The 22,570-nt window shown below is 45.2% G+C and overlaps 1 protein-coding gene across 1 annotated transcript; it reads left to right on the top strand.

Moving 5' to 3' along the window:
- The first annotated feature begins 297 nt into the window (after positions 1–297).
- Positions 298–18,738, top strand: FAM83F (family with sequence similarity 83 member F). Its single transcript, XM_048834682.2, has 5 exons — positions 298–772; positions 5,579–5,746; positions 10,124–10,245; positions 10,889–11,628; positions 16,016–18,738. Exons 1-5 carry the CDS (start codon positions 329–331, stop codon positions 16,078–16,080), a joined length of 1,539 nt encoding a protein of 512 aa, XP_048690639.1. The 5' UTR covers positions 298–328; the 3' UTR covers positions 16,081–18,738.
- Positions 18,739–22,570: the final 3,832 nt, after the last annotated feature.

Below are 22,570 nucleotides of genomic sequence, written 5' to 3' on the forward strand. Positions count from 1 at the left end.
GTGGCCAGTGAGTCCATGCCCCTAACTAAAGACGTGTGGCTTCCAGGGGGGCTGTGCGGGCCCGTCACAAAGCATTGCCCTGTTCCCATCTCCGCGGGCGCTGATCCCGCCCCCGGCGCCCCTGCCTGCAGGCTGGGTGGTGCCCCGGGCTTTGGCCCCGAAGGGCAGGGGCTGCAGCAGAGCTCGGTAGGCGCCGGGGGAGAGTCGCCGGACCAAGCCCGCCCCCAGCCGCGGCTCCACCAGCGGGGCGGGCGCCGGCCGCGGCCAGGTGAGGCGGCCCCGCCCCGTCCCGTCTCCCGGCCCGGGCGGCAGCGGGTGAGCGGCGAGCATGGCGGACTCCCAGCTGATCTGCCTGGACGACACGCACGTGAACGAGAAGGTGACCGAGGCCCAGGCCAGGTTCTACTACAGCGAGGAGCAGCGCCGGGCGCTGGAGGTGCTGGTCGCCCAGGGCGAGCCGGCCTACCGGGAGCGGCTGCAGCAGGGGCAGCTGCGGGACTTCCTCTCCAGCCGCGAGCTGCGAGCCCTGCCGGCCGGCTGGCGCGGCTACGATGCGCACCTGGAGGGCGGCGGGGCCGGCGGCGAGGGCGTCTCGCTGGCCTACTGGCCGGAGTGCTCCGACACCGAGGTGCCGCCGCTGGACTTGGGCTGGACGGACAAGAACTTCTACCGGGGCATCAGCCGGGTGAGTCTCTTCACCCACCCCTGGAAGGAGGAGAGCGCGCCGCACCTCAAGCAGATCATTCGGGAGATGATCCAGCAGGCACAGAGGGTAGGTGTGTCCCCTCCCCGGTTCACTTCATCACCCCGGAGCACCGCGAGGGGGCCCTTCCCCCTGCGGGCTGCGGCACTCACACGCCCCCACCGCCCCCTGGCGCTCAGTCCGCTGGGGAAGCGGATCTGCTCGGTGGCTTGTTTCCATTGAGCTCCTCCTCTCCTCTCAGAGGGCAGCAGCGCTTAACTTTGTCATCCGCTGAGCCACTTTTCTTGCACGTCCTGTGAAGAGCGTGATTACTGCAGGGACAGGCGCTGTCCTATAGAGCTTCACTGTAAAGGATTCTGGGAGGCCTCTGGGAAGGAGCTGGCATACAGTGCTTGAACTTGAGGGTCATCATGGATGGAAAAAGTAGAGGAGAAAACACCCCAACAATAAATCGATTTTCTTTCCTTGCTGTGTCAAATAGGAGACAGTTAGTTATGGGCCCCCAAGATCTATAACCCACTAATGTCCTATCCAGCATCTCATTGTATTCAGTCACTTTACTGTTAATCAAAAAATAAGTTTTGCCAAAGTGACTCCATCAAGAATCTATATCCAGGACTGGATACCCCATTGTTAATGGGGTTTTATATCAGCTGCCCGTTTTGTACTGTCAGTTTGAGTCAGTGGCTCAGACAATCACATATTTAGAGTCTCTTTCAATTCTCTCTTTCTCTCTCTCATATGTAGGTAAAACTATTTAAACTCTGTAAATTTAGATAGATTCGTTTCTTGATGGATTTCCTAATCTATAGTTTAGTGGTTGAATGCTCTCTTAATCCAGTCTTGATTGCTAAACAGTTGGATTTGAGACAATATATAGCTGTATTTATCTTTTGGGGGCAGAGAACTGTTGTTAATGTTCTCTGCCAAGAAGACAAACCAATAGGAAGATTCCAAAAGTTTGCATGGAACATGGATGTATCAAGAGTATTTCTCTTGTCAGCTGAGCTGAGGCTTCCAGGAAAGAGATCCCACTTAAAATGGCTTCTCTTCTTGCACAGGTTTCCTTTGGTGTTGGCACTTTCAAACATGTCAAATCGGGAGGCTACTTGATCCCTCCCCTTCCCTGCTGCTGTTCTGTGGGTAATGGGTGCCGTTTGGGTCTCCCCATATACACATATCTCTCGCAGATTCATTGTGAAAATCTTTGCTATGTGAGACAGGATATGAAGCAGTTTTCTGAAAAGATTCCCTCTTCAAACTACATATTCCCCTTCTTCCCCCACTCTGAATAATGAAGGCCTGATTAATTGTTCACCTGCACCTTGTGTAGTCACATACCAATGCAAAGTGGCTGTGAAATGTTTGTATTCTGAGTTAGTAGCATTTTACATCTATTTTGCACTTTGCACTGGTGTAAATGTCTAGACAAGGGGCAGGGTGGTGAGGAATTGGGCTGTTTCAGCCTCTGTACCTGAAGGCCAAAAGTGGCCAAAAGTTGTTGGGGTTTTTTTTTGTTTTGCTGACTTGGACAAACTGAAAACCCTGTGCTCCTCCCAATGCAAAGGTGATTGCATGGACATTTAATGGCCCTGTCTAGATAAACCTGCCTGTCATGCTCATGTGAACTGACCTAGAGAATATTGTTGTAGCCATGTTGGTCCCGGATCTTAGAGACAGAGTGGGTGAAGTAATATTTTTTTTATTGGACCACTTTCTGTTGGTTAGAGAGAAAAGCTTTCGAGCTACACGGAGCTCTTCTTCAGGTCTGGGAAAGGTCAGGTCAGCTAAATACATGGTGGAACAGCTTGCTTAGATACCCCAAGAGAACCTGCTTCAATATGGGGGGGAGGGGGGGAACATCTGTCACCCCTATTTGTCACCCTCCACCCCACCCTGGAACCCATATAGGGTATCACTAAACTATTACAATCCATACTCAATGGGGACCACATCCTGAAAGAAATGTTTCCTAACCCCTCCCCCATCGCCTCCGCCTTCTAGCCTTCTAACAACTCACCAAGCTTCTCAGACGCAAGCTCATCACAGACCAGGAACCATGAGCTCAAAGCACCTTGCCAGAACATCTGCAGGTTTTGCATCTGTTATATCTACACCGCTACAATGACCATTCCCCGCCCCCATCACACCTTTCAAGATCCGTGGGTCCTACATGTGTCTATCGTAACATGTGGTGTACCTCAGGCAGTGCACTAAATGCCCCCCAAACAGCTATGTGGATGAAACCAGATAATCACTATGCTCTCAAATGAACTCGCACAGAAAAATGATAAAAGATTAACATATCAATTACCAAGGGGCGAACACTTTTCACAAAACGAGCGCTCCATATCTGACCCCCTCAATCCTTGTCCTCAAAGGAAACCTGCACAAGGCCTTCAAAAGAGGGGCCTGGGAGCTTAAATTTGTAACTTTGCTAGACACTAAAAATCATGGTCTTAGGGGCAGCTTCTTTCTCCCCTTGCAGAGGTGGGCTGAGCAGGTGTTGATAACACCTGGCACATTTCTAAGGCTTATCAGTGTTTTACAAAGATGAATAAATGAAGCCTCCTCGCCACTGTGAGGTAGCCTAGTATTGTCTTGCCAACCCTCTACGTGTCCGCGAAGAGTCAGGCACACCTGTGGAACTACAGAAATAACTAGCCCCATGTTATAGATAAAGATGGTGGGAAACTGTGGTGGGGGGTAGCCCCGCATACTCTGAATTGCTCTTTGTCACTTTTCCAGGTAATCTAGGGAGATCATCACCAGGTAACCCTGTCTGCATCTTCCCTATGGCACAGTCATTGCCAATTTGTAAACCGTGATACGCTATTTGTGCCAGCATTACAAACATCCTGGAGCAAGTGCCACATGGTGAGCATTTGTCACCTATTTTCAGAAAATTTCAGGGCCGTCATTTGTTTTCATGAGTATATCCCATTCCTACAGTTTGCAGGGGAACCAGGGCCCAGCATTTATTTGAGAAACCAAGGCATCATTTTTGTGACATTATTTTGTTTACCAAGGCAAATGTAAACAGGTGACAGTCCCCGCCTAGGCCTGATGTAGCCCAGCCAGAAAAGGGACTGCTCATCACAAGAAGAGGGGTGGAATGTAATAAAGACTTCTGCCCAGAGTGCTGGAGGAAGAGATGATCTACAGGAGGTGCAGAATGTTTCTCTCTCGCTGTTTGTTCTTGGTCTTGGGGCAATTACTGTGGAGCTGGGAGTATTTTGCTCTCCCCCTGCCACTGTTTTAGTCTAGCTTCACCTTTGCACCAGGAACTCCAGCCCAGATCCTATCTGATGACAGGGCAATGTTCTGCCACTAGTTGGCCATATCTGGCCCTATGTCACAGAGGTGGTTGTGTGTGTATAGCTTATTCACTCTCTGATCACCTGTGGCGAATACGTGAAGCTAAGTATGCTGGAAGCTGTCTGTCGTTTAAGAACAGAACGGGTCTGGTGGAGCAATGGTCTTTGGCAGTGGTAAGTCCCTGTCTGTATGGTGAGAGTCTGCTGTGGCATGGTTTGGAGCATACAAGGGCAATCTCTTTCCCAGATTCAGTTTGCCTCTCTAGTGAGGATTATTCACCCTGCTGTAGTTACTACCCCTTGAAGCCTGAGTTGGACCTCTTCCAACCTTCAGCTGAAGGAAAGGAGCTCTTCTCTGCACTGAGCTGGGAACCATACTGCCTGATTGGGTTGAAAAAGAGTGTAAAATAGTTTCATGCTACCTCTGTTTAACACAATACTGCTGGCCATTGTGAACGGCGCCCATGGAATTTAAACTTTATTCAGACAACTCTGTTCCCAGCCTGTAGTGCAGAGCGCCTCTCACTGCCCAAGTTTACATGCCTGCCATAAATGAATGAGACCAGCCTCCTGTGGTGATTCATTCACAGCCTTCCAAAGGCTGGGGAAAGTCTTTCAGGAGAAAGAGGCAAGTTGGGACTTGATATTTCTAGTGTTTTAAAACGGGAGAATAGGGTAGGGTGTGGACCACAGAGAAAAGCCCTTTGAGATCACCTTCCCATATTGTAAAAGGTGCCAACAATCTTCTTGCTTTGTAATTTCCTGTAACCACTGACTGTTCAGGCTTTTGTGAGTTTAACAGCATGTTAACGTAGTCTTTTGCTTTTTTTTAAATAAATTTTGTGTTTGGAAAAATGTATCCTGTTGGGCATTCAAAGTGAAAGGGGGTGGGGAGGATTTTTGTAGCACCAACAAACGCAGAACTGAATGCCAGACCATCTCTGTTGTTATAAATATGAGCAGGTGTGTTTGAACCCCCTAGGTCAGATATAGAAATGCATTTCTTGTGAACCCAGCCCAGGTAGGAGAATTCTTAAGGGAATCTGTGGAACAGAAAAACAAAATCCCACTTCTCCCCACACCCTTAGTATTCTGTCTCCTCTGCCCACAATTTCTCTGGCCCCTTGTGCTGAGCAGGTGAACCTTGGTTTTCCAGGGTCTCTTCACATGTAGGTAAATCACTGTGAGACAAACATGGTGGAGAGGTCTCACAGTGGAGGTGAAAACCGGGCAGCTGGCTGTGTTGTTCTTCATGCCTCTGATTAATATGCAGCATTCCCTGGAAATGACAAGAGAGCTCCCAACAAGAACTAACAAACTCTTTCCTTGTACATGTGCAGGCACTGGGAGCCATGCCAGGAAATAATGAGATTACTGAATTGTGTTCAGACATGTGTTTCTCTCGCGCTTTAGTTTGCCTTGAGTATACTCTTTACCCAGCTGGCCTGGCACCCAGACCCTTTTGTTTTATATTAGGAGTGAGATGGGGACATGCAAACACACTATCTCTAATACTGTATTTTACTTGCCTCTCTTTCTGCCCGATCCTTGCTTCCAGATCATTGCGGTGGTAATGGATCTGTTTACAGACCGGGACATCTTCCAAGATATTGTGGACGCAGCATACAGGTGCCGGATCCCAGTCTATATAATCCTGGATGAGGAGGGTGTGAAGTTCTTCCTGGAGATGTGCAAGTGTATGAATCTCAGTAGCTTCCAGATCCAGGTAATATACTGTGGTACAATGGAGGCCATGTCAACAGTACAGATGTTCCGGTGTAATGCCCAGGTGTAGACACTTGCTACGTCAACAGAAGGGGATTTATTTGTCAATATAGCTCATTTTTTTTCAAGAAGCAGTAGCTAGGTTGACTGAAGAATTCGTCCTTCGACTTAGCCATGTTTACACCAGAGGTTAGGCCAACCTAACTATGGTGTTATGGGTGTAAAATTTTTCACAGCTCTGAATGATGTAGCCTGGTCGATTTAACTTTTCATTATAGATCAGGCCAGAGCTTAAAGGGCCTTTGTGTCTCCAACAAGGGGCTGAGCTGCTGCAGTTCTGGGGTGGATCAGAGACTGTTTGGATGGATAGCTGAGTCCCTTCTAGTTGCAATGTGCTCTGGTTGGCAGAGGGGAGTTGGAGACAGGAGCCATATTGGAAAGCAGGAGAGTAAGAAAATGGTTCTCTGGTGCTGAGTGGAGAAGGAGAAGACAGAGGAATGACCTTGGGGTGGGGAGCCCAGAGTAGGAAGGGGCCTGAGGAGGGTTTGTGGCTGACTGACTTAAGCATCCCTGATTGGAGAGAACTTTGTCATGGAGAATCATGTGCCTCTGGAGCAGGGATTCCAACTGATCTAGAACCGAAAGGTCTCAGTCATTCTCTGACTATTATTTGGGCCTGTCGATTTTGTTTGTCTGAATGTTATCTAATTCTGTCTCGTTACTTTACTGAACTCACTTCTATTATCTCTGCCAGACTGGGACTAAAGTTCCCTGCTAATTTTGTGACCCCAATGTGTGAGTGAGTGTTTTTCCTGGGTGAAGGCATTGCATGGGAGGTACCCCGGAGGCTCTCCCAATGGGAGTGCCTGCAGAGCTTGCCTCCAGGGTTTGTGAGTAGAGGTCACTAATTTTTGTGCACCACTTCTCAGGCCTATATGCACCAAGACGGTGTCAGTTACAGTATGTTCATGTACCAGTGTCACAGAACTGGAATAAAGGTCTGGGTCTAGTCTACCTGATGAGGAATAGTGTGTGGGCAGTAGGAAAATTTTCACATTAAAGAGAGAGAGAGACAGACAGGTCCCCTTCATGTATATACCATAACCTGCTGTGAGGCCATGACCAGCCTGCTTTGATTCCTAGCAGGAAATCGCTGGTCATTGCTCAGGGTGAAAACCAGGTCTCCTGTGGTTGAAGTAATTGCAAAGCAAATTCAAATACAAAGAATATGGTTTCCTGAAGCCTGAGAGTGGTAGATAAAAACAAGGCTTCTGCAACCAGAGGTTTCTAAATGGATACAAACTGGAGGGTTGAGTCTAGCTGAGGTCTAGGCTTGTCCTCTGCTTTCTTTTTTCAAAAAATGTGTAATGGCTACACTCCCCTTTTATACTTAGCTTCCTGCTGCCATTGGGGGAGACTTCAGTTCTTGAGTTCACCCTTATTCCCCCATGAATGGGCTTCACTGCCAGTCTTGCAATGAAGTCAGACTTCTGATCTCCTTCTCAGGGATAGTAGTTTTTACTTTCACCCAGCTAAATAGCAGGTAGCCATATCAGCTTTTGCTGGGTTTTCCTCAGATCTTACAGGTTAAGCAGGATCAAGCTAGATCAGTACTGGAATGCGAGACCTCCAAGGAACACACAGGTTCTGCAAGAAGTGGTGGTGCCGATGACTGAATAGATGGTACTTTCCCCTGTGTTCACATTGAACTAAGGTCCTAACACGGTAATAAGGGGGTGGTCTGCTGCTGGAAGTGCCATCTTCCAAGTGAGCTGTAACACCGAGATACTGATTAGTTGCAGTCGTTAAATGATCCCATAGCACTCTGATTTTTCTTTTTTTTTTAACTCTTAAGAAATGTTCTGGCCGTATTTTAATTTAGGAAATTACACTCTGCTTCAACTGGATATCGTATTCTTTCTCTTAGGGTACATCTACATTTGAGCTGGGAGGTGTGATTCCTAGCTTAGCACCTAAAAATAGCAGTGTGTCCACAGCAGCTAAGGCGAGTCGCCTAAGTACATACCCAGGGAGTTGGATGAGATTGTACTTGGGGCAGCTAACTTGAGAGGCCACCTAGGGTGATGCAGACACACTGCTGTTTTTAGGTGATAGCTTGAGCAGAGCTAGCATGGATACGTCTGTGCAAGCTGGGAATCACACCTCCCAGCTCAAATGTAGACATGCCCTTAAGCTATTTAATAGCATAGTAGTGCTCCGTCCTAGAGGTGAGTACATTTCAGTGGAGGGATACTGTTCCTCTGTATAGTTTATCAATCTTTAAATACCCTGAGATCTTTCAGGGTAAGAGACGTTATAGAAATATATGTTTTTGGAGATAATTGATGTGGTATACTCACAACATCGCATGTTATTTGTGTTTTCTGCACATGAAGCCATATCGATATAGCTTTGTCTCCACACTGTTACAGGGTATTTGGGTGATTTTTGTTGTTGTTGTATTTTTCTACTCCCTCTGTGCACATGTAAAGAGTCATTTTTAGATCACAGTAATTAAAAGAAAATCAAGTTTGAATTCTTTTTACCAAAAGCAGGAAATGCAATGTGCAAATCCAGTGAAAACTCCACTTGCTAAATACTGTTGTAACATGGCTGGCTGTGTGCTCACACAGACTGCTCTAGTCAGATTGCTTCCTGGTTAAAAAAAAAAAAGTCACATAACCTCTTGTACCTTTTTCTGACTGATGTGAAAAAATGAGGTCATTCTGTTTGCAGATCATGGGCTATTGACTAGCATACAGCAAAATCCAGGTTGGTTAAATAGGAAAAGATCTTCAGTGGAAAACCAGATGGATAAAAATGTTATAATAAACACCGGAGAGGACACCCTTCTTCTGGTGTGTTCTCCCTGACCTGCATTCAGCATTCCACGCACATGACTCACTATGAGGCCTTGAGCAAGTCACTTTGACTTTCTCAGGTCCCCCGTCCATGACATAGAGTAGTAATACTTATGGGGTATTGTGGTGGTTAATTAGCTAATGTCTGCACAGCACTTCAAACATACAAGTAGTAGATGATTGCAAGTATTCTAATTTATTATTAGTCAGAATTTGTACTGACACTGCAGCATTTCTATTGAACAAATACAACCGATATGATGAAGAGATTAAAAATTACATATTATATTCAGAAAACTAGGATTTTAAAAGAATTCTGGATTTCTTTGGTCACAGTAAGTTCACCTATGGCTGGAAATCCAGACTGGTACAGCCAGGGCCACGTGGTTCTTTAACCATATGACATAGGTCAAAACAGCATAGCACTTGTTTGTTGTTGTACTGTTCTTGTATGTTATGTGCAGATAGACATCTGACACTTAAAGGCATATAGCCTTAAGTCAGCATTTTTCTAGTCTACTTAGGACATTAGTACAACTGACCCTTATACCACCAAATCTCTCAAAGAGGATTCTGTGGTCTGTCATGCCCTCTGATCTCTTTGCACTGGCCAGAATCTTTCCCAATCCACTGGTAAGGGGACGAGTTCTCCTCTTACTGTAGCAGGAGGAGACTAGGAAACCTCCATTATGGAAGGCCAGCGGAATCTCTCCTACTGGAATGTTCCAGAAAATTGGGATGTTCTCTCCTCTTGTTGTCTCTGATAGTAAAATTGTCCAGACTTTTAATTTGCCTCCGTTTACCAAGCCCTACTTTATCACTATGACAACACAAATGAGACCAGTGCCTGAGGCCCTAACTCAGGTCTCCATTTCAGCCCCTTTAAATTAACACCAGGTGGATCTTCCCGTAGGAGAGTCTCCCTTCCACCATCCTCCCAGCATAGGAATATGCAGGGGTTAGGAGTTTATGCGGCCACAATGCACTGTTCTCTAGCTAGTCTAGACTGGCAGAGTGGCTTATGGGTGATTGGGGGTGTACCCAGGATTTAGAGAGTGCAAAAATGCGACTGTTGATTCACTCCCCCTCCTGGGTGGGTCTCCTGAGGCTGCAGCTCAGAATTGGGGACTGAGGATCATTTTCTTCCCTTAGATTTTGAAAGTTTTGTCCCACCTGCATTTTAGACTTCTCAGTGCTGGGATGAAAAGGAGAATGGGGCAGGCAGAGTTGCAAGCACATTTAACGTATTGGACAGGCCTACAGATTGATGGAGGAGAGTGACCTGTATAGAAAATAAGTGACCAGCTGGGACAGACAGTGGAAGTACATTCTGCCTTGGATTATCCCTTCTGCAACTTTTCTGAGTTCTGTTGGCCAATGTGAAATAAGCTCTAGCATTGAGTGAGGTGAGGTGAGATGAGATGAGATGACTGGGTTGGTGGCCCCTGGAGCTGCAGGATTATCTGATTCTCTATATGCATGATTTGTTGTGACTTGTTTTTTCACCTTCCTGTTAGAACATCCGTGTACGTTTTGTGACGGGAGTTGGGTTCTATATGCCATCAGGGAAGATCAAAGGCACCTTGGCCTCCCGGTTCCTGATGGTGGATGGTGAAAAAGTGGCCACTGGGTCCTACAGGTGGGTCACTCACCCAGGATATGCCCATGTTCTTTGTATAAGGTCCACCCCATGCTTTACCGAGGGGAGGTGGGGAGCAGCCTCCTTCTTTTTTTATTCCCTAACAGTTGGTCCAGTCCATTTCCTAGCAAGGCTGCTGTGTCCAGTTGAGCTCTTTGTAGATGTCTGATGTGGGATAGAGAACACAGAACTAACTTTTGAAGGATAGAGTATCCCTGTGTCAACAGAACGTTCCACTGAATGAGAGAATTCCTCCTCCTCACCAGCCAGTGGCCAAATGGGATTCCCCAGCATCCCCTGTGGCCAGTTTGCTATCTAGAAGAGGTTAGCAGGGCAGTATAGAGAGCCCTTCTGCCAATTCAGCAACAGCAGGTTAAGTGTGGTTACCAGTGTCCTTGTCCAGATGGGGGAACTGTACTTTAAGGTGTCACAGCTTTCTCTACGAGATTTGTCCACCTGTACCATAAAGAACAGACTTAAAAATGTATACAGTGCCACTCAAGTGGGTAAGATACTCGTCACATGGTTGCAATGTTGTGTGTTTCTGAATGCTGAGAGTTCAGGGGTGGTCATTTGGGGGTTGGAGAGGTGTCAGGTCTCCCTATCTCCATGCAAAAATCTAACAGTGGCTTCTCTCTGCCAGCTTCACTTGGAGCTCATCCCACATCGACAGAAACATCCTCCTGTTGTTGACGGGGCAGAATGTGGAGATGTTTGATGTCGAGTTTCGTGAGCTCTACGCCATCTCTGAGGAGGTCAATCTCTACAAGGAGCTGAACATTGCTAGCCCTTTTAATTCAGGAGTTGGGATATCGGCGCTTCGCTCCTCCACTGTGTCTCGTAAGATGATCAACCCCAAGTATGGTCTAGTGACAGGGGCTGCCCCTGGTGAAATGTTCTGGGCTTCACGCCAGAGGCAGGAGGCACAGGAGAAACTGGAAAGGAATGAGGAGGAAAGTGAGTCAAAGAAGCGGCTGAATCAGTTTCTGAATGACTTGATCACGGTGGAGCAGGTGCTACCAGAAATTCTGCCACCTCTTGAGAGCTTGGGGAGAGAGAACCGGAGTCCCCAGAGATTGCTCTCCTGGTTCCATCGGGGTCTGAAACATAAGTCCAAATCCAGGGAGTCCATTCGCGACACCAAAAAGGACGAGGAAGCTAGCAGCTCTGTTACCAATGGGGAAACCAATTCCAAGCAGGGTAAGAGGTTTGGCAGCGGCTTTTTCAGCAGGAAAGCTAAACGGCCCCCCGTCATGAAAACTGAGGCCAATTCTTTTGCCAGTGAGGGACCCTCAGGAGAAGAGTTTGTGATCATGAAGACGGCATGCGAGGACCTGATCAGCTTCAGCCCTGTCAGCATTCGGAGTAGTGTGGGCACCTCAGGTAAACCACCTCCACCACAGTTCCCCTAGGCTCCCCCAGTGCAGGCACATGAGGGTAGCTCCAACCATTTCTTTTCCTCTCTGCCTTAAAATGACACAGAGAGCAACTGAGGCCAATGAAACAAAATCATCTTGCAGGCATTTTTAAGGGGAAATTTTGTGAGACTTGCACTTCTCATGTGACTTCCTTTGGTGGTCTGGAGGTGGGGAGGGTGAATCTCTCTCTTATTTCCCCATGTAAAAAGGTTCCAGGCACAGGTACTTTGCTCCCCAGCTGGAAGCAGTGTTAGTGGTTCACAGCCATCTTAGGTGCTAGCAGAGAACCTTGTGTTGTACTTCAGGGACCCTTTTGGCAGTGCACAGTTGCACGGACAGGTTTTAGACGTCTCCTACCACCTAACCTACTCATCTTTACTTGACTGGATATAGAGTTACTATGACAAGGTTATGGTGGGAAGGAAAACAGAGTGGGGGAATCCTACATAATCTACTCCTTTTCCATTCCCCCCCCCCATCAAACGTGGGGGAGATCATCATGGAATTAGAAGCTAGGGAGTTATCGCAACATGGCCATGATCAGTGCTTGCGACATGTCCTTCAGTGGCTTTGTCAAGGTTAGTTTTCAGTGACTCAAGTGAATTCAGAACTGGCAAATCCCCTTCACACGCTAGTTCCTGAAAGGTTTAGATGTTGACAGACTGGAACAAACCTATAGACTATCCAGGCTAGTCCCCCTCTCTGACAGTGACCCATTGTGGATGCTGTGGAGAGAGTTGCAAAACTAGAACATGTCATATAGCAGGGGAATAAATTATGTTAGGACAATGGTCCCCAAACTTTTTTGGTCACCCACACCCCGTTACCCAGTCTGCTCACCCACCTTCCCCCAGAGCCATGGTCGGGGCTGGAACTGCGGGTCAGGGGCTGCAGCTGTGGGCAGGGCCGGAGTCGAGCTGGGGGGCGCTCCCTCCCCACCTGCTTGGGGGGGGGTGCCCCAGACCCCACTGCAGCCCCTGAATGTTCCTCTGTGCCCCCCTAGGGGTTGTGCCCTACACTTCGGGGACCTTAGGGGAGTAATTTCTTCCTGACCCATCTTAACCAGGGATCATTCTATGCCCAAAAGAATGTGAAATGTGACGTTTAGCGTGGGGGAGGAACGGAGATTTGTTAAGCCTGAAACTGCCATTTTTAAAAAATGGAACGAGATTCCAGAGACCAAGAAAGTGAGGAGGGTATTGGGGAGAAAGATGAGATTAAAAAACTGCCATTGGTTGGATTCTTAGAAATATTTCTGCTGAGAGAGAGAGAGAGAGAGAGAGAGAAAGAGAGAGAGAGATTTAAATCCCAAAGCTACTTAACACAGATTGAAACAAGATGAGAATAGTCTAGTCTGGGCCACAATAGATCCATTTTGGAGGGTACCCTTAGAATATGGGAAGTTGGGAGTGAGCCCTCCCCTCCCCCATCTCAAGTGACTGCATATTCTCTGCACAGATAGTATATGTTAGATACTCTGCTGGTTCCCTTCCACGGAGGTTGGAAATCTGTAGACTTATTGGAATCAGATGGGTTGATCTAAGGGCTTTCAGTACCCTCTAGTGACAAAACTAGAGAACTGTTGAGTCTGTTTCCCACCTGTCTCTCTAAAGAGGCAATTTAAAGTGATAGAGATCCTATATTTCTAACCCCTGACTCTAGCTGTTGTAAAATAGTTCTCCCACCACCCTGTCACTCCCACATGTTATTTCAGAATGAGGTTGTTACCTTTCTAGGGCATGAGCTGTGTCTTCCTGTCAGTACTGTAAGTCAGTGGTTCTCAACCAGGGGCAAATGTATCCCTGGGGGTATTCAGAGGATCCCAGGGGGGTATATCAACTTATCTAGATATTTGCCTAGTTTTACAACAGGCTACATAAAAAGCACTAGCAAAGTCTGCAAACTAAAATTTCATGCAGACAATGACTTATTTATACTGCTCTAAAGACTATACACTGAAATGTAAATACAAGATTTATATTCCAATTCATTTATTTTATAATTATATAGTAAAAATGAGAGCATAAGCAATTTTTCAGTAATAGTGTGGCTGTGACACTTTTTTGTATTTTTATGTCTGATTTTGTAAGCAAATAATTTTTAAGTGAGTTGAAACTTAGGGGTATGCAAGACGACTCAGACTCCTGAAAGGGGTACAGTAGTCTGGAAAGTTTGAGAACCACTGCTGTAAGTCACCTACCACAATTTGAGGTAGTATACGAATAATGAGATGGTAAAAAGAAAACTCACTCAAAGTTTATACTTAGTATTAATTTATAAAGTAAATGCAGCAAAAATCTTAGAAATCTAAAGTCAACAGCGAACTTGGTGGCCATGTGGGCAGCCTACATTTTGAGGGTTTTTTTTTTTTTTTCCTTTGGGGGGGCGGCGTAAGTAGGGCAGTCACCTTGTGTACAAACTTCCAGGTAGCATTCTGCCGCTGGGCTTTTTTACATCTGCTCTGATTGGCTGGCCTTTTTTTTTTGTTTTTTGGCGTGGCAGCTGGGAGTGGCTGGCAAAATAGCTAGGGTCACTTCTGCATGTGGGTCTCTTATTTAGGTTTATACAAATAATAAAAAGGTGCTGGTTCAAAAGTGTAGGTGACCTGACACCACAACAGTGGGTACAAGTGGATCTAAGGGATTGTGAATATAAGGGTGGAGGAGGGATATAACTTAAGCATTGCCTTAGAATTTGGATCACAGTCTCTGCCCCAAGATGCTTATAGTCAAAGAGCTTGATCTTGCAACCTTCTCTAATCAATGTGGCTACTCCAAGAGTAAGGTTCAGGCCCCAAGGTAACACTTGAGAAGTGGGGACTAGGGGGAAAGAGGAGAACAAGGGGTACGTTAATAAGATCATGTGGTTTCTTTGTTAGTAACAGGCTGCTTGAGGGTTTAATAAAAATTCTTAGGCCTGGATGTGGAGTGGCATTCGTGCTTCAAGAAAATGTGAGGCACTTCTTACTACTAAGATAACTTCAGGGCTGGCTTCATTTTAAAACTCCAAGGGTGGCTCGATGTCGGCCTAAGTGAGGAATACTGCAGTGCTGTGTTTGAGGCTGGAGGGGAAGGTTGGAACACAACCGAGGTGCTTTGAATGCAGTGGGTGCAATTATCCAAAGCTTCACACTTTGAATTAGATACATGTGTTTTTTAAAGATTCACGCAAGCATGTATTAACTCTTTGGGCTTACCTGTGCACACATCCTCTAAAGTTACTATTAATTATATTTAACTGTAGAGACACATGCCATGGTACAAATACATAGAGAGACCAGATTCCCATTGCTTGTATTGATCACTATCTGAGAGAAACTGTCCTGGCCTCTGGCTCATGCTCAGTCAATAGTAAGAAGGGACAGAAGTAAGCTTTGTGGCAGGACTTGAAAAATCTTACTGGCTGTTTACATTCCAGAAGACTATACCAGAATTAGATACAGCCAGAGATAGATACAAACTGTGTGGGTTGTAGAGACCTCACCTGTGAAGACTGGGGGTAATGCCATGATCAGAAGCCTAGCCTCCACTTACTGGGATTTCTGCTAGGGTGATGTCCCAGTGTATACTGCTTGAGGACTTCATTTTTAATAAGTGTTACCCCCTGGATCTTGAGCAGCCTCCCGCACCAGCATCTTCTGTGTTGAATGAAATACATCTAGTTTAGCTATCAGCTGCCTAAGGGGGATAGGATAACTTTACAAGTATTAAAGGGTTCAGACATCAGGGAGGAGAGGGAAAGAAGGAAACTGTTGAGAGTGGTGGCCAGGGGATGATTAGGAGTAATGGAATGAAACTCAGAACATGACTATTTAGGCTAGATATGACACTTAACTGTGGGTTTATTACACCCCAGATTTGTGTCTAAAGAAAAGTTTTGGGAGCCCCATCACTCTGGACATTTGAAAGTAGAGTGAGTAAAGCACTGCAGAACATATTGTAGGGACTAAGGCTGCACTGCTTAGGTGGACAAGCTGACCCTGTAGCCTTTTTTCATCTCTAACTCTTTGGAAGTGTCCCAAGCAAGCAGTGACCAGGTCTGGCCTTTCTTGCCTTCTGTGAGCTGAGGAGACCATAGTTCAGGCTGTCATGCTTACAGACCAGGAAATAGAGTTCATTTCTCTAGTCGTTGTAAAGCTTTGTCATCTTTTGTTTCTGGAGTCTGCCTTTTTTTGGGTGTCTCCTGATTTCACAGTTAGAAAGTGAGATGGTTCCCCCCTTCTTGCTCCCCCCCAAAAAAGAGGGGTGAATGTGGGTCTAAAACAAGCAATATAATGAGAGAGAGTTGAAAGTTGTGTGCTGAAAGTTTTTTATAAAAATCTTTATTTTATTTTTTTAACCTTTTTATTACAGGTAAAATTAACCCAAACTCTCCCACAGGGGATAAAAACAAACAGTCAGCCTGTGTGATGTCTTGATCTGGAAGGAATGTCAGAAGAATTGAAGACCCCAAAAGAGCATTTGATGGAACGTATGACTTCTTTCCTATTTGAAACTTGCAGAACTTGTTCTCACACAAATGGTCTTTCAAACCACTATAAATGTCCAGGATGCAGCTTGCTCCTCCAGTGAAAGCACACGTGTTGCATAAAGCATAAAAATGTGGATGGTTCCTATGTAAGGATTAGCGGTGAAAGTGTTAATGTCAATATTTAACTGTGATAATTGGAACTTGGAGCTAAGCCTGCATTGAGATGAATGCAGGGGAGCTTCCCACTTCTTAATGCAGCTATTTCAATCTATCTAGCTACAGACTCAAAAGGACATCATTTGGGAGAAAACTGTGAAATCTGCAGACCATGTGGATTTTCCTTGTCCATGGATTTCTATAGATTTCTGTTATTAGCAGGGACAGCTAGAAGATTCAGTGGATGAAGAAGGTGTATTTGGCTGGAAGAGACCAGGCGGTTAGTATACTAGCTCTTCACTTTGTCATAAAACTAACAACTGAGCTGAATGATTTGGTAATAATTTCCCCTCAGGAGAAGACGAGATTTGGAATATAAGGGAATGCTTCAGACCAAGATCAAGGTGTGTGTGGAGTCCCAGGCCTGGGATAGCAAGGAGTGCTGCAAGATTTTACAGGGCCACAGGAGATTAATCATAAAATCAGTTTAATCATTAATTCCGTGCCATGTTGGTCTTCTTGGAAAGTGAGTAAGTAAAGGGATACATCTTGAAGGCTGAAGGAGAGATGGGTGAAAGTTTCAAACATCTGGCTTACTTTACATTTTTAGTTAACCTCCCCCTTCCAAATACATAAAAATAGAGGTCCCCATCCCATAAATATATGGAGACACCAGTTATTGTGCACACCCTCATTGGATTCATTCAATATTTGGACTAGCATTTTGTCCTGACGTATTTGAGTGAATTTTTGCCATGCAGATCACCACAATATGCTGCCTTCAATAAACCCTCAGTGATTTGTAAGAAAAATACATCATAATGGTAAATAACCACCTAAGTACAAATAATATATTTGTACTAACACGTTATTGAACACAGCAAAGGAAATATGGTTTCTTTAAAGAAAATGAACAAAGTTCAGCACACATTCCAAGAACGGCCATATTGGGTCAGACCAGTTGTCCATCTAGCCCAGTATCCTGTCTTCCAAGAGTGGCCAATGCCAGGTGCCCTAGAGGGAAAGAACAGAGCAGGTAATAATCAAGCGATCCACTCTCTGTCGCTCATTCCCAGCTTCTGGTAAACCATCCCTGCCTATCCTGGCTAATAGCCATTGAGGGACCTATGAATTTATCTAGTTCTTTTTGAACGCTGTTATACTCTTGGACTTCACAACATCCTCTGGCAAGGAGTTCCACAAGTTGACTGTGTGTTGTGTGAAGACATACTTCCTTTTGTTTGTTTTAAACCTGCTGCCTATTAATTTCATTTGGTGACCCCTAGTTCTTGTGTTATGAGAAGGAGTAAACAACACATCCTTATTTACTTTCTCCACACCAGTCATGATTTTATAGACCTCATTCATATCCCCCCTTAGTCATCTCTTTTCCAAGCTGAAAAGTCCTGGTCTTATCGGGGCGGCTCTACCAATTTTGCCGCCCCAAGCAGTCGCCGCCAAGTTGCCGCTGCACCCGGAAGAGCAGCGGAGCTGCTGCCAAAGTGCCACTGCAGGACACGGACTGCCGCCCCATTCTGAATGCCGCCCCAAGCACCTGCTTGGAAAGCTGGTGCCTGGAGCCGTCCCTGGGTCTTATTAATCTCTCCTCATACGGAAGCCGTTTCATACCCCTAATTGCGTCCTGTCCACAGCCTATGCCCTGCCTGGAAGTTGCTCATTGTAGCAAATTTTTTCCTCTCAGCAGGTCTGGTTCTCAAATACCATGATGGTGGGTTTGGTATAAGAACATGAATGGAATTCTCTGTCTCTACCTACTTTTCTTTATAGGGACAGCAAACAGTCAGGAGCTGCTGCACTAGGCATGTGCAGTATATTTAATATCAATGACAAGTGAACTGCTTCTACTGCTGAACATGCTCACAAGAACCTCACTTGACCTTAAGCTGGCCATGGTACCTTTCCCTCATTCTACTGGGTATGCTCACTCCAATGTAAGTTGACAAAGTGATTGCCAGTCAGCCTAGCCAGCCTGGGAACAGACGGTACCCCCGCAACTGGTTCAACCAACTCTAACCCTAACAGCAGCTCTTTACAAAGCTTCCCCTTCCCAGTGACACAGCACAGTTAGCGGTTTACACCATCACTTAAACACGTGAATAACTTCATACATGAGTAGTGCCACTGAATTAAGCAGGGCTACTCACATACGTGAGTATTTCCAGGGTTGTCTGACCTGGCTTGCTCCTTATAAACTGAGTGGCTTAGTTTGCCTTGGTTCTATTCTCCTCCTCTTTGTTTGGAGATTTTTCTCTTTTTACTTGTATTTGTTTAACTTCAATCTCTGATGAAGTAATTGTTAACTATGGCCAGGATTGCTTCTCATACACTTTCTAATTGGTCAGATGGTTGTCTGACTTCAAGTCCGTGGTGCTTCCCTATTCTCCGTGACCAAGTATTGTTTTTTAAAACGTGGTTTAATAAATACACCTAACAACATGACGATTTAAATAGTCTTGTATCTGGTTTTGATCAATATATTTTAAAGATCTTCATTGCTATCCACATATCTTTTTCTTATTTTTCTGATTAAGACAGACTTAAAAAGAAATCAATACCTCAGCCATTCTTTTGCTGTTAATGTCATTCCTGCCTCGCTTATTAGTGGACTGAATTTCTCTTTGGTATTACTTTCCCCCTGGATATAAAAACGCTTATTTCCTTTATCCTCACTGGCTAACATAAACGTGATCATCTTGTTTTACTGTACTTATTTTTCCCTGCAGATCTTGTCTGACTGTCCATTTTTGTTTTATTGTCACACTCAGCTTCCACATACAATTTTTGTTCTGTTTTTCTTCCAATTTTTAGTAGCCTCAGGAATTAGTTTTATGCCTTATCTCTGGAGTCTGATAGGACTCTTCAGCCTTATTACACACAACTAGATAGTAATAATATTTATTATATTTCTTAAGTTCCACTAAACTTGCTGTCTTGCATTCTAATGCTGCATCTTCTGAACTGATTCCTCAACGTCAGTGGAACGTTTCTGGGATGCAGACAGCCCAGCAGATCCAGGCTATCTTCTCTCAAATGCAGAGTTGAATGTTTCAGCACACCGGGTTGCTTATTTCTACACTGCAAATAAGTCTGGTTGTTCCCATGGCAATAGGTCTGTCCATGGGTGAGATAATCATGATGTATTCTGACCAACCGTATTCACTGTGGTTTCTCAAGGTGCTTGAGGAATTCAGGGCCTGCAACTTGTGAAATGGATCCTTGCCCCTCTGATGGATGAAATGTAGTTGGGAGGTGGAGGAGGAACATGTGCAAAGATAGTCAGCACCTCGTTAAGGGAGGGCAAGGTGGCAGCAGTTCTCAATGAGCCTAGATTGGGCTCTTGCTCAACAAGCCATCTTTTGATGCTGATATTGCCAATTAGAACCATGTATCTAACCTTCCTTTTTGGGAAGATTATTTGAGAAGATTGTGGGGAAGCAACTCTAGCACTTTTTGGAGTCTATTTCCTTAACCCCAGTCAATCCTGTGAGAGTGCCTCAACTCTGGAACTTGCTTCCTCTTTGGTCCAGCCAGAGTTCACTGATCTTCCTGGAACATCATGAAGCTGATTCTTATGCACAGACTTTGCCATGGGATAACAAAGTTGGGGCTGTCTCTCTTTTCTGGGAGAGACTGAGTCCTTTGGTTGACACTGTGCCAATTTGTTGTACATACTTGAGTCTTTAATGTGTACATTTGCCAAGAAATCATGAAAGATGCATTTTATGAGTCAAATAAACAAATTCCTAACATGTTACATTCAGGTAGTTTGTGTTCCTTGGTGTTGCTTTATTCATTCTCACAATTTCAATAACTTCCTTTCTATGCATAAGTTGATCAAAGCTGGGGTATTTTTGGTTTGTTCGTTTTTGTCCCCCACCTCCTTCCTCCCGGTCACGGCTACTTTCTTGGATCACATTTTATATAAACCGTACAACATCCTCCAAACTGTGCACTGCAGGAGAAAGAGCAGCTGTGTGAGTATCTGATAAAAACTATGCTGTAGTGTATTATTGCACATAAGTTGTACAGGCAGCCATTATAACTACATATATGAATTGTGCATTAGTGCCTCCGAGGTGTGCAGGAATCTGGAATAGCCACACAGCTTCCCATGTGACGTTCTGCCTAAGGCAAGTGGGAATCCACTGTGAGCATGTACCCTGTTGTGTGTTACTGTCAGCACAGACCTGGTGTTGAAATCAGAAATTTGTTTCCAGGAATTTTTTTAGACTCTAACCTTATTCCAAGCAGATCCTCTCTTCCTTCCCTCACTGCCCCTTTGTCAGAGATTAGACTTGGCTTCCGTGCAATAAAGGAAGATCTTTGACAGATGTTTGGCTGTATTTGTTAACGGATGTCTGAGCAGTTAAAATTCCCCATGAGTACAGTCCCTTGTGGTTTCAAGTACCTTGAGAGTTGCTCCATAATTTTTTCATTCTCGTTCTCTTCCAGTTGGGTAGGCTGTAGCAGATGCCCATTTCAGGTGTGTGTGTGTGTTTTTTTCCCCTTTTTCATGCTGCTCTCTTCGTGGCTGAATTGTATCTTGCTGCTGTTGTAAATACTCTTGACAAAGTGCTATCCTTTCTTCCCTCTTTATCTCTTCTATGTAATTTGTACCCATCAATAATGACATTTAATGTGAGAGTCAATCACCCCATTGCCTTTCAGCTATCCACACTAGATCATAATTGCTGATGTTTAAGTAACTCTTCAACTCTTCTTCCTCATGAAATACTCTTTTTATTCCTGATTACATTTTGCAATGATTCTGTTGCCTGTCTGACTTCTGTATGTTGAAGGACATGAAAAACTACTTGAGATAAGCAAAAGCTCCTCCCTTTCCTGTCTGTGTTTTCTTAGCAATCGTTGCCAGTTCACAACTTGGGAGGCGTGCACCCCTTGTGTCTAAATGGCAGTAGCCTCATCCAGTTTCCTTGTCATAGAAAGCATATCAATGCTCTATGAACCCCAAACTATCTATATCTACTAGCAGCGCAGCCATCAGTTGGTTTTCATTGTCCATTTCCAGTGAGTATCTCCAAGAAAACCAGTAATATTGACCTAGTCTTTCCTTTTCTTCCTCGCTCCCAAATACCATTGTTGGATTTTTTTCCCCAAATTACCTTAAACTTTTGGTAGGTTTAATCAGACAGCATTCCAGGAGTTAATGACCTCTTCATGTCAGAAGACCCTATTTGTCCTCAGAGGAATGCAGGACTACTCCATAGTGAGAGGTTTGGGAAAACTTGGATCACAGGTGGTAGGAGGCATAGGATGGAGAAACCTACAGCTGTAGCCGCCAGGTCTTTGTGCCTGCAGCCAGGCTGGGAAACATTTTGCCTAACTCTTAGCACAGCTCTAACTTCTGATCTTTGTTTTAAATTACAAATGTTTCTCTCTTTCTTCTGTTTCCTTTCCCCTCTGCACCCTGCACATCTTTAGTAGTGGCTCCTCATGGCCCCTTTCCCTTGCATAGGGGAAAAAGGGCACTTTCTGCCAGAGGGCTGTCTACCATTACTGAGTGCAGATTTAGAGGAAGGATGGTAATTGCCTATTATGGCTGAATGGATATTGCTCTAGTTCCTTGCCTCATCCAAATTGAGTATCCGTTACCAAAGGGATAGACTCTCCTGCAGTCAGTTTAATACCATGACAGAGGGAGAACTAACATCATAGTTCTGTTACTCCCTGTTCTGCCAGGGGCCTAAGGATTGTAAACTGGTCAGACGAGCACGCCCAATAGCAGAGCAGAATGAGAGACTCCGCCTGGAATAATTCAACTTACACTAGATCATAAGAGTGAATGTTCTTTTGGAACAATCCATATCAGAAAGTCCTCTTACACTGTAAGCCAGAATATAGATTCACTACAGTTGGGTAAAATGTCCTAGTTCACTCCTTCCCCCAAATAATACAAATAAATAATGCCTATTTCTCATATAGCACGTCTCAGCAATAGGTTTCACAGTGCTTCACAATCTCTTAATATAGTTCTCCTCCAACAGCCCTATGATGTAGGGAAGCATTATTATCCCCATTTGACAGATGGTGAACTGGGGCACAGAGGTTAAGAAGTGACTTGCCTAAAGTAACACAGGAAGTCCCCAGCAGGCAAGAAGCTAGGTTTCCTATGTCCTTTGGCCAGTGCCCTAACCCCTGAACTAGACTTCCTCCAGAGGTGGGAAAGCTTCAACATACGGGGCAGGAGGCAACTTGCCACATGTCAGAGCCAGCCCCAACACTAAACAAAAATAATTAAG

The sequence above is a fragment of the Caretta caretta genome, chromosome 1 (assembly GCF_965140235.1).
Source record: "Caretta caretta isolate rCarCar2 chromosome 1, rCarCar1.hap1, whole genome shotgun sequence".
Taxonomy (NCBI): domain Eukaryota; kingdom Metazoa; phylum Chordata; order Testudines; family Cheloniidae; genus Caretta; species Caretta caretta.